Source organism: Lonchura striata, chromosome 21, assembly GCF_050655825.1.
Source record: "Lonchura striata isolate lonStrDom1 chromosome 21, ASM5065582v1, whole genome shotgun sequence".
Lineage (NCBI taxonomy): Eukaryota > Metazoa > Chordata > Aves > Passeriformes > Estrildidae > Lonchura > Lonchura striata.
The window spans coordinates 2,646,551-2,659,538 of record NC_140723.1 but is presented as its reverse complement, the minus strand read 5'-3'; the positions used below and the strand labels follow the sequence as shown (position 1 = coordinate 2,659,538).

Genomic DNA, 12,988 nt, shown 5'->3' with positions numbered 1-12,988 from the left:
ACTGCTCTAAAGGAATAACATTGTTGATGTGCAGAGATTGAGTCAGATCTTCTACAAAAGACCTGAAAAAAGAGTTTAAGCATATGTTATTCCACTTGTGTTTCCACAAGAGCTGTATTCAGTATTATTTATATGAACCCTCTCAGAGAGCTGGGTAGTTAATGGATTACCAGACTGAACCAAGTTCCACAGCAATAGCCTGAGGATGACAAAGGGTGAGCATCCATTAGGGACAGCAGACAAGGCAATGGCAAAGCCAGCATTTGTTGTAAGGACCATAAAAGTCAAACCCTCTGTTAAATCACTGTTATTTCAACAAATGGAAGTGAGAAAACAAAAGGTATCTTGGATCATGAGTGGCAAGACAACAGCTTAACAGAAAAGAAATCTGCAAAAATACTGTAAAAATGCTTTAAAAAAAAAAATCAACATTCAGAAAAAAACCCCAGACTTTTGAAAAGGGCAGCAGAAAGCGCAGAACAAATATTCAACTATTTTATAAAAAGTTGAATGATTAGGCTGGACTTGATGATCTCAAAGGTCTTTTCCAACCTAGTTCGTTCTGTGATTTGGAGTACATAAATACAAATTGTAAAAATATTTTAAGAACATACCTCAGAGTCATCTTTAATGGTGTCATGTTTCCGGTTTGAAGGAATGTAGGGAACTGGAAAAGAAATCAAAATAGTGTGGTTATAAAGGCCTTCACTGAAACAGTTTTCAAAATCAATAAACAGAAAGATATTAAGTAGCTTATGGCCAGTTTGCTTTCAATATCACTAGACAGTTGACCATATTTTTCCACTTTTGTAAACAGGAAGAGGAAAAAATGAGGGCAAAATGAGGGGTTCTAAAGTAACAAAGCACTCACTTCCATCAGTGTCTTCTGAAGGGAGATCAGCCTCATCGTTTTTGTCATCTAAGCGAGGTTCCTGGGAAGGCATGACCGAATCCTGCCAAACACACAGGTCACACAAACAAACCCCACTGGGCATGCAGCCCCAGCCTGAAACTCCATGAGATCCTCACCTCTTCCACAATTAAAACTGGATTCTGGAGACTACACGTTCAAATATTGATATTTTGTAATGCATGGTAAAAGCAGCCTACCAAAACCTCAGTGCTACATCAGACATTCTCTGCAGCTACAATAGATGCTTGGCTGTCTTCTATTTTACAGCAAAGCTCAAAATTTTAGTTTACTTAAAGACCTCTGAGTGTTTCACATGAAACTACAACCAAGTAAACACTTCAGCATGATGTTACACACTCCATTTAGAGCACTGGCATATTCCTTTCCTGCTTAATAAAAACACGAATTGTTGCTCATTATGCATAAATTAGTGAAGATCACAATAACAGATATTTTATATTGCATTTGAACCCTGGGCTCATTCCCCAGACAAGTAGGACTATTCCAGGAAATACAGCAGCATGAAGAAAGTAATTGGCAAGAATTGGTAATGTCAAGGCAAGTCACATACAATACCAGCAAAGAAAAATACTGGTTTAAGTTTTAAGTCACAAAAACCATGATACAAGCACCACTGAAATACTGGGGATGAATACAGGAAAGGGCTAAAATTCAGATACACAGATGTGTAAATATTTTGATGTTTAAAGCCTAGGACAGACACTAGCATTGGCAATGGACTGAGGGCCATGGAAAGGAAGAGAAACAGTACTGGAGAACCTGAGGTGGCAGGAACAGGAAAGCAATAAGCCTTTCTGAAAAGAGCAGTGCAGAAATTACATCAGTTCTTAAAACATTCCCAGAGGCTAAAAGGAATAACTTCTGAGGTTGTCAGTGTCTAATGGAGAAGTCAAATTCAAGCTTGAGCACACTGAAGTCACATCACAAGCTTTCTTTCTGCTCGCAGTCCAAAGGCTTGCCCTCCACAAAAACTGAAACCCAAATACTCCCAGGTGTTACAAATCCACAGCCATGCCCCCATTTCATTACTCAGGACCCATCTACCAACAGCAGCACAGGCCAGAGTGGCACCCCTCAGCCCTGGCCAGAACACACACTCACCATATGCCTTTTGCAGGTCAGTGGGACAAGGATGTGACAACGTTTATGGACCAGCAGCTTGCAGTTGATACACTTGTAGCCTTGCTTTGCGAGCCCCCATATCCTTTCACTGCACTGGCCACAGTACGCTCTCTGCAAGCCACAATGCACATCATCAATGCCAGGATCAACCCCTGATGGAAGTGAGCAGTTCTCGAGCAGCAAGAGCCCATCCCAGTCACCTAACAGATGTTCAGGAATAATTTTAGACTGTCCAGAATTACAATAATAGCTGAAGGTTACACTTCACACCCAGAATTCAGTTAATGCAGTTCTTTTTAAATGAATGTTAGGAAAACAAATACCTCAAGCATATGGAACACATTACAGTGTGACATTAGCACATCACTTTTAGAGAACAAGTCTATTTAGAATCTCAGGTTTTGACAGAGGTCACCCAAACAAAACTGCCAGAAGTCTGTACTACACAATTATGTATAAGAAGCACCCAACTGACTGTGTTGGAGAACACTGGCACAAAATGTTAAGCAGACAATGTATAAAAAGTGTTCTACATCTACACCTGTACATTTTAACAATGGCAGAACAGTTGCATAATTAAAACCCATTAATCATGTCTGATATCAAGCCTCTGTGTTGCACTGAGCATCAGAAACCTATGGTATTTTTACATATGTAAGAAAAGAGCATGTGAATTAAATCAAAATGAGGGCAAATGCAGAAGCCAGACATCCTGCTGCTGACTTTAACAGGAGAGGTTTTGAAATCATGGTTCCAGTGTATGTTGCCATGGTCAAACAACAATCTGAGATCCTTGCACACCAAGGAGTCACCCAGGCCCAGCGATCCCTCCTCACCCTGCCAATATAAAGCTCACTCGTTAGCCCCTGGCTGCCAATGCTCTCCAGTCATGCCTGCAGCAGGCTGAGGCATTGCCCAGCACCCTGCAGCTGCACAGGAGCCCTGCTGCTCCCAGCCCAGCTCAGACAGACCTCCCAAAGCTGTTCCGAAGCCCCAGTGCCAGCCTGCTCCTCCCAGGCACTGCCTGTTACACCGCGGTCACCAGATGCTCACCAGATGCTGTGTGAGTCACACACACTCCTGCCCAAAACTCCTCCTGAAAATCCCTGCTACTACTGCTAGAACAGTCAAAAACTAATGAGCAAAGAATGGAGCATTTCTCCAAATAAGCAATTTTATATTGCTCTTGTTGTATTTTAGTAGCTGTAGGAAACAAGACTTAATTCCATCCCCCTCATCTGTACAGCCAGTCCTCCTCGATCAGGAGAAATCCAAACTGCACTGCCCAGAGGAAAGAAAAGCAACCCAAAAACTGCCTGATGAGAGGAAGCCTGGGACATCTATTGCCACCTCTTCCAAAATTCCTGGCCCACCAGACTTCCTTCAGTATCCTTTTATAGGTTTTGCAGCAGTAGTATTAAGACTAAATAAAACCTGTCAGGCCCTGGAAGTAGGGGCAGGTCCCAAATCCCATCAGAAATTCAGGTAACCCTTTCATACCTCTCACATGCAGTCTAAGCCATATCAGAGAGTTGACCTTTATGTTATGTTCAACAAGATTAAAGTTTAAATTTTTGCATGTGTTCATTTATCTGTATGACCTGAAAATGTTGCTAAAGATTACTTTGAAACAGGAATGAATTCTTAAGGCAATACTCCAGCCTTAAAAATTCCATCAACACTAAAATTTGATATTGAATTCAGTAATACAGACATGACCATAATGTCTCATTAATTTATCCATTTTAATGTCACATTTCACAGTGTATGTTAACCTGCTTACTAACTTCAGCTGGATGTGATTTGTGGTCTGGCTCTGTATGATGTCATTTGTATGCAGGTATAAAAACAGTCTTGTTTAGGATTGTGACATCCTAGTCTGGGCATCCTAATGAGGTATCAAAATCTCTGTGTATATTCACTGTATACCTCATAGCAAATAAAACATTACCTGTAGCATTATGGATTATTAATGTGGCAGCATGTATTCATAGTGTTTCAAAATAAATATGTTATTATATAGCAAATAAGCATAAAAAATATATTTTCATACTATAAAATATTTTATTCCTGTAGTATGTTATACAAATTCATGTGATAATTCATATATATAATATTTTTAACATATTTAGTGATAAAATGCTGAGATTTAAGGGGTTTTTCCTTCTTTCAGGGCATTTTTGGGGTGAGAAATTTTAGAAAGAACTCTTATTTCAATTTTTAGAAGAAAAGTCCCTGCTGAATGAAAGAGTTAACTCTTCTGAGTGCATTCAGTTTTGTGTGGAATTCCCCCAAGTACATTTATATATATGCTGCAATACTTAGGCATAATGGGATAAGTGAAGGAGGTGTCTCAGCCTTAAAGCCACATTCACTTGCTTATGTGGATTAAATCAGGTTCTCCAAATGCAGTTGTATTTTAGCTCAATAAAAAAATATTTTTAAAATTCTTAGATTGTGTAGGACCCCAGATACTAAACAGTTAAAGCTCACATCACCAGCTGTAACTTTTACAGATGGCAAAGTGTTCTGAAGGTAAAAGATTTTGCTAACAAGCAACCAAAATCACAGGAGTGGAGAGAGGAGAAGCTGCTCCAAGGATGTATCAGCTCAAACAGTCACAAACACAGTATTTTAGACTTTAAAAATAAATCATTTCCACCAATCCTGTATTAACTGAAATTCAAACACTGCCAAGTTTTGCCTGCTCGTTATGACTCGAATAACACCGCAAAGCCCGAAATATGACATCAACAAGCATCCTGCTTTTCCTTTCTTTCCAACACTCCAACACAGAAAAAGCACAGACTGAGGCAAACAATGAGCACAGAACATGAGCAAACCCCAACGTTTCATGCAACAGTACTCACTCTGTTAAAACGTTTGGCTTGAAACAAATGCCCATTCACTCGGTACAGCTTCCTCCATCTTCGGGCTCCCCGGCGGTAGATGGATTCTAGGGAAGAAACCAGAAAGGTGTAAAGCAGCAGCATGGCAGCCCAGCAGCACCACACACAGCAGGGTAAGCAAGTTGTGACTCGGAACAATCTTGCTTTCCTAAATATCAACGCACAGCCACAATCCCTGGGGATTTGGATTTTTTTAAGGCGGCCGTGAGTGACGGCTGGGGCAGGATGTGCTTTCAGCGCTGCCTCTCCCTTCCCTCCAGCCCTGTCTCTTTTCCCTCACATGATCATAATCCCGTTACAGCTCCTGCCTGCTCGGCTCAGGTGAGAGGGACAGAGCTGTTAAAGGAGCAGCTCCTGGGGAAATGGCGCTGCTGCTCTCACCCGGCACCTTGCACGGACACGCAGGAAGGATGGCCGGTGCTGATAGCGTGAGACGTGTTTGCTGCTGATAACACCTCACACATGCAACATTCACCGTGCTACAAGTCTGCAGAATTATATTCTTTGTCTTAATTTTTACCTTGACAGTAAATTTTTCTTTTGTTCGGGCAGATCAAGTGCAGGTCCACAATTTTTAATATATTCTAAACATAACAAGAAATCATTTAATCTGTTTAAGCCAAACCCAAGCATCTACTCCAAGTTACTTTTGTGGTGGCTGTTTTACATGCAAATGAGCAGCTTCTGTGTGAATGGCTAATTAGAGAGTTTGATATTTAATATTAAGTGTTGTGCCACAGGGGTCCCTTTTAGAGCTGCTCACATCTGTAAGGGTGACACCACCAGGGTCAGCAGCTTCTCACAGCTGGTACAGGTGGGTACTGTGGGGTACACGGATGTATAAAGACTGACAGACTTGATTTATAATTGATACTGTGTCAGAATGAAGCAGACTGTACATTTACAATCCTCAGGAACTAATGCAAAAGCATCTTAGAGTTTCATCTTTAATGTTACTTTCAAGTTTCAAACATTCACACTTCAAAGATGAAGACTTTTTTTAAATAAAAAACCACAGATATATTTTCTGTGTCAAGTGATAAAGTAGTAAAAAGTTTCTTTGTCAAGAAATTATTTTAACATTATATTGAGCAAGCCAAAACTCACAGGCTACTGACACGCAATGTGTGAACACTGGCTGCAATACTGTGTCTGATTTTAGATCCTCTATTTCTGTCCTTCCAAAGGAAGCATTGAAGTTTCTGTGATTCCACATATCTACAGTGCCAAATCCCCAAACATTCATACCTACTCTATTTGCATGAGCAAATGTTTACCGTGCAAGCATTTGAAACAGATACTGCACTATTAAACTAATTGTTAGCAATTTGGAAAAAGAAAAACCAACCATCTTCTCAAAACAGCTAAAGAACTGCACACCCAAAGTGGCAAAGATACAGCTACTGGAACAGAGATGTAGACTGGATATGGTCATTTGACTCACACAACTCTTCAAAACCTGCCAAATGTCAACTTTAAAGCAAACTTTTCTCAAGTGCAAAGAAAATTTAAATTAGAACCTAGCAAAATATCTGCAAAGTTTTTAACTAATATGCTCAACCACAAACACCAATGGAAAACCCTTCCATCATTTCTAGGGTGACTTTTCACCAAAAGGAAAAAATCTCCACAAGGATTTTTTTTTTCCAAAATAGTTAATTAATTCATTAGACAAAGCACCATATGGAGGCAACGTAATACATCTGTGATCTGAACATTAGCTTATCACTGACATGAGGAATATTAAGTGAAAGATAAGTTAATGAGCAGCTTGCACTGATGAAGTCTGTAAATAGAAGAGCAAGTCACCTCCCTAATTAATGATAAATATTAAATCAAAGGCAGGGTTTTATAACATGTACTTGTGAGGCAACAGTCTAACAAAAACTGAGCTTAATATAGACCAGCTTTAAAAAGTGGGAACCCCTACAATTTATCCCTAGGACTGACACAGTTCAGTGCAGGGGCTGAGGTAAATCAATGCCTGTTTCTTATTCCCTGACTCCAAAAGGGGCCAAGGTAAAAAATAAGAAAACAGCCATCCCTGCAAGACACACCTTTATAGCACATATTCTATTATTACTACATATGAGGATTAAATTTCTATGAGAGAATAAAACACTCTTGTTCACTGAGGATCCAAAACTGGGACAAGTGGCTGATGCACCACACAGCTGTGCTGCCAGAGACCTCAACCCCTGGAAAACCGAGCAGGCAGGAACCTTATGAAAGAGAACATCCTTCCCAAAAACTCCCCCAAGGATATTGCCAGGCTATAAAAAGCAGTTTGGGTTTTCAAGATCATTGTTATTTTGAAGCATTATCAGCTACAAGCCCCAGCTAGAGCTCTACCAGATCAAAGAAACCACCTTGAACAATAATTATATTCATAAAATGGCAGTAAGTGCATACCTTGAATTAAGAAACAATTTATTGTCAGTGTTGTGTGAACAAAGCTCTCATCTGACTTTGCATCTCCTCCCTTCACATGGCTAAATGAACCCAAAGAAGATTTTCAGGTACATGTTCCGAGAACACTTCAAAATAAAACAAGGAATGGATTCTGCAATTCCTGGTAGCCAAGAACTAAACCAAGTTCTTACAGGATTGATGCCAGATACTTAGAAGGAGGAATACCACCACAAAAGCCTGACTATTTAATTACTGAGCTTATTGAAAAGGGCTATTTTTTAATTTATTTCACAGCACACATCAGTTAACTCATTAAGGAGTTTTAGTTGGTTGCTTGCAGGCTGATGGAGATTATATACTCCTAATTAAACAAAGTGATCTTTTCTGATTATTAACATTAAACACCAGATATTGCCTAAGGAAAAAAAAAAAATCTTTCTAATCCTCATTTTGTATCTGAAAAGGTTTAGAGAAAAAAATCAAATATATTTTAAGCTCTTAGCAGGAATAACCATTTTTAATTGGGGGACACAAATATATATTTGAAATGCAATGAAGGTGCAGAACTTTATCTACTTCCAAGAGTGGAAAATTAAAAGAAAAAAAACACAGGCTTTTTCAAAGAGTACAAGGGAAAATAAAAGTACTTAAAATTAACCAGCTGCCTCTACCTAAAAAGTGTGGGGAACAACTGACTGTTGCTGCTGTGCAATTCTTCCCTCTGTTGTCAAACTGTGCAACTGCATCACTAACAGTGATGCACAGGAAACCCTGCAAATAGAGTTGATATTGGCCTTCCAATGACATTTTCTAGGACTGGGTTAGGACTTCTTTCCTCATCTTTTAAAAAACAGCTTAGAACAAAGTTCTAAGGGAAAACATGAACACAAAATTTAACTGTGGATACAAACTGAGAAGCAATGTCTACTGTTCAGTGTTAATTCCAAATGAAGTTCTCTACAGAAGACACCCCCCAATACCATAATGAGGTCTGCAGATGAGAACTTTGAGCTGAAAAATGTAACTTGGAAAAACAGGGGAAAATAGGAGGTACAATTCCTTTCCAAATGACAATACAGTTGGTTTACACCAATGAAGGGCAGTAAGATGGCCACAAAAATTATTCCCTCTTCATTTGGATTTCCAAATGCAATTCCAAAGGCAGCTTTTATGTGATCCAGCCCTAATGAAATCTCCTCCTATCCTGAGCACAGAGGTAATTTGCTATTGCTGCAAATCACTTCTCAGAGATTAATACAACTTGTTTACAGGCCAATTACCCAGCCTGCCAGCTGGACACTACCAGAATGCCCAGTTTTTGTTTTGTTCTTTTAATGTTGTGCTGAGCACACAAGTGAGCATTCTTTCGAAACCAACTCATGAATTACAAGAGGGAAATTGATACTGGCATTTCAGATAGACTGGACTTGATAAAGAAATTACATATAAAGGTAGAACGTATTTTTTGGGACACTAAATTCCAAAGTTGTTTGATAGTACATTGCTTGACATATGTTATTTAATTTCCTACAAATAGTTACATTGAAACAATTTACATGCTTCAGAAAGCAATTTTAAGACATGCATTAGATGTCAACTGGCCCTTTTTATTTTGAATAAGCTGCTACATACAATTGAAGTTGGAAAATGAAAAGAGTATCCTTAAGAATATGGAGGTACTAAGTGCTTTGACCCCTTGCAATTATTGAAAAATATTAAATGGCCAGAAGATAGCTTTTTAAAATTTAATTTAAGGCTGATTAGCACTTAGGAAACCATCTCCCCATCCTTTTCTTTTCCAGCAGACACTAAAATTAACTACAAAGTCTGTGAAGAAAAAGCACAGTTAAGACAGCAACAATGACCAAGGAAGTGTAGGATCAGCAGAGAACCAACAAGGAAACAAATGTCCCACAGAGCAGCAGCATTTATTGCAGCACAGCTGGGTGAACATCCTTCCCCACTGCCTTAGGAGGGGCAGCTGAGTCCCACCTGCACTGCACACACCTCCAGTGCTCCCTCATGCCTGAGCTCTTGGATGTTCACCTTCAAATCCTGCTGCTAAAATGGGTCCCTGGCACTGCAAGGTGACAAAGTCACACCTCCAACGACAATGCCAGAAACACAACAGCACCAACAGCTCATTTGGAGCGAGCCTCTGACTCACAAGTCTGCGATTTTATCTGCAATTTATCAGGTGTACTTGAAAATAACAAAATATACCAATGTACCAAAATATCCTCAGGAAATCGTCACTAAGTCCAGTCAGTGGCTGCTGCCCCAGCAGTGACCATGTCCTGGTTCTGAGCATCTCTGGGCTCATCAGTGACCACAAGCTGCTGATGTCCTTCCCTCCTCAGCCTCTTGTGCTGGCACTTCTGCTGTTTGCAAGGCTGTCCCAGACACAGGATAAAATGCTGCTCTACTTTGAAAAAATGTTTAAAAAGGGCCAGAAGACAACTGGTGGTGAGTCCATGCTTCTGAAGGTGATTAACATTTTTGTTTAGGAAAGAAAAAAAGGATCATATTTTCCCTTCTCTAACTGGGCCCTCTAAGCAATTTTCAATTCATAGCCTATCATGATGTGCAGTTGGCTTCTCTGGTTACAAAGTCAGTGGTCACATGAATCCCAAAACCAAACCTGCATTGCATGGTTAATAGTAAGTCCAAAGGCTTCTTTTGATGATTGTATCATTAATTCTCCCAAAATAAAAATCACTTTCATTAAAAGATTTACTACAATGAAAAGTGAATTTAATGTTCTATTAGCATCATTTATGAGCTGCATTAAAATGTTTGATCAAGCTGAAAGAGTACTGAGCCAGTACTTATTTAAATTATTTAATTCTTTAATTTAGCTACCTTAGGACTGAAGTACAGCAAAATGAAGTTCTGAACATTTAAGCAATCTGTAGTGCCTGCATCCACTTCCAGGCCACTGTTTTGTTCTTAAACAAACCTCTATATCTTAGTACATCCAGGAAGCAATACTTTCTATTATAAATAAAAGCCTGATAACAGAAAATCTGTCTTTTATATACCCTGGAATCACTGAAGAAAGCAACCCAAAAAGTGAGGAGCAGCCTAATGAAGTTTGCTGCAGGAATTTGGTTCTGCTGTATCTCATCAGCAGCCTGCATGATTTAAGACTTGCTGGGAGTCTTACCCTAGACCTGACAGCATACATTTTCAAGAAAATTTTCATTTTTTAAGCACATGTACCCATTTCATACCTATGGGTAACTGACATTGCTCAATGTCATCAGTTAAAACTTGGTCAGTTCTTGTTTTCACCTAGTCTATTCTTTTTAATCTTAAGAAATTATGACATGTCTATTGAAAAGGTCAAAGGAAAAACAAAAAGCTAGCTAGTGACAAATCCCTGAGAAAACATAGAAGATTTCATTTGAAGAATCCCACTTCCCTTGTCCTTTAGAAAATTGTTAACTAATTTATCTTATCCTATGCCAAACTTGATTTTCAAATCAATTTTAGCATATTCGATCAATTGTCTTTTTCCAAGTTGAAGTCCTACTCTTGTCTCCTTGCATTGAAACATTCCACTGGCTGTGACCTGTCCCATCCACCCCTTTCCCCCTCATTTCCAAGTTACCTGGAAAATTCTACTTGAATTGCAAAGTGCTACTGCACATGAAGCTGATCATCACAGAACTACCAAAAGCTTCCAGAACATGTGCTTGGAATTAAATTTATTAAAATTACATAACTTTGTATCAGAGTTGACAAAGTAAAGAAGAGGGAGTCTTGTGCTAGTCACAGGGCACCTGCACTACTTTATTGAAAAGCACTAGATGAGAATCTAAATTATTGGAAGCATAGAATAACATTAGTAGTAGTAATTTATTGTAAAAATAAAGGCCATACTAAAATCCTGGAGTACTGCCTTCAAATAGTTTCTGGTTTCCCTTTAAACATGTCCCCAGCTAACAATTCAAGGACAAGCCCTAGCAGATGCAGAAGAAATAGCAATGGAACTCGAGTTACAAATGAGGCACTTTCTGGTCAATATTGAGAAGATCAGTTTTTCCTTTTTTCATTCCCATGGCAGCTCCTTCCCCATGTGGTTTCAGGATGAACTGCACAGTCTGCTCACCCTTCTCTCCCTGACAGTGCTCAGGGCTCTCCTGGGAGCCACCCTGTCAGCAAGCCTCAAGTTTGCTGCTTTTTGCTTTATTTACCACCCAGACTTGTACTACTGCAAGCCCTCAGAGGCTACAACTGCTATTGGAGCCTCCCAAGATTTGCTCCTGGTGCTCTCCACTCCAAATGAGCAGCACCTGGAATCTCACACACAGTCTGGTTTCTCACAACTCCAAAATCCAGGAGACCAACGTTGAAGAGCCCATATACCTGCCCTGCAGGCCTTCACTGTGAATTCTGTGGCTCAGTTCAACATAAAAAACCAGAACTTGCATAGAGCAACTAATTTCCAAAAGTATTACACAGAACCCAAGTATAATAATATATCATTAATCTTGGCTGTATAAATGAAAAGGTTACATATAAACAGCTCTTCCAAGCTACTGAAACACACAGGCCTAACTCAGGCTTAGCAGGCCCACAAATATTCACTAATTCCAGCAAAATCAAAAAGCTTCACCACCTCCTTGCCCATTTAGTTACCCAAGTGCCTGAATATCAAGAGTGGATTTACCAACTTATAAGAAGATATGAGACATAACACACAGAGAGGAACTAGACATTACATCAAAGAAGCTTTTTGAAACCAGGTGACATCCTTTCTGCATTTAATATACTACACTCTGAGTAACAGCTAGGAGAAGAGAAGTGGAATAAAGAAAAGAGAACACAGATTATTTGCTATGACACCTTAAAAACCAGCCCATGTAGTCTTTGGTCCATTGTAGATTTGTCTATAGTTTATAAACTGGAACACAAACATCTGCTAAGACACCCAGTACCTTTAATTAAGGGCAGATCTCAAATCCCACAGTCAGACTTCTGCTTTATAATTTTATGCCTGAATTATAAAAAGCAAGGTCCAGGCCTTTATTCTTCATTGGACATTTCATAGCTAAGAAAACTGCTGAGATTATTTAGAATTAAAAATCATAAAATTCTTGTAAGCAAACCAGACCTTTAACTACAATTCTGTTCTCAGTAACTTATGCTGCCTCACAAGCTGTCTCTTTTTCAAATATGTCACACATGACACAAACGTGGTGCAGTAAAAACAGAGGAAGCGATTTCAGGTATTCTTGAGAAACTATGACACAGCTATTTTTAAATCCTAAGCAAAAATATCTTACATTAAAATAGTACAGTCCCTCCCTCCCCCCCAGTTCAATTACTAAAATCCAGGAGAGGGTTACTAGCAGTTTCAAAATTCCCTAATTATCCAGTGCAATCCAATCTACATCTTCAGAACAGTCTCTATGGTGGCAATAGTTCTTTTCTTCATTGGGGGATTAAATTGGTTCACGTGCTCTGAATAACCTAATCACTGCTGCCAATACAGTAACAAATGAAGGGAAAAACCTGCCTTATGAGCTAGAAAAATATTTACAGGCCACACTACTCCAGCAAGAAGCCTTTTAGAGCTATTTTACAGTATCAGGCAGGACATAAG

The 12,988-nt window shown here is 39.3% G+C and overlaps 1 protein-coding gene across 2 annotated transcripts in view; it reads right to left on the bottom strand.

The window, feature by feature from the left end:
* The window catches only part of PRKCZ (protein kinase C zeta), a 41,474-nt gene that overhangs the window by 16,754 nt on the left and 11,732 nt on the right, over window positions 1–12,988 (bottom strand). For both annotated transcript variants that reach the window (XM_021529866.4, XM_021529867.4), the window contains 4 exons: window positions 4,927–5,012; window positions 2,036–2,167; window positions 872–953; window positions 615–667 (listed from right to left, as the gene is read on the bottom strand). In XM_021529866.4, the coding sequence (XP_021385541.1) occupies window positions 615–667; window positions 872–953; window positions 2,036–2,167; window positions 4,927–5,012 (353 nt within the window). The remainder of the gene's footprint in view (window positions 1–614; window positions 668–871; window positions 954–2,035; window positions 2,168–4,926; window positions 5,013–12,988) is intronic.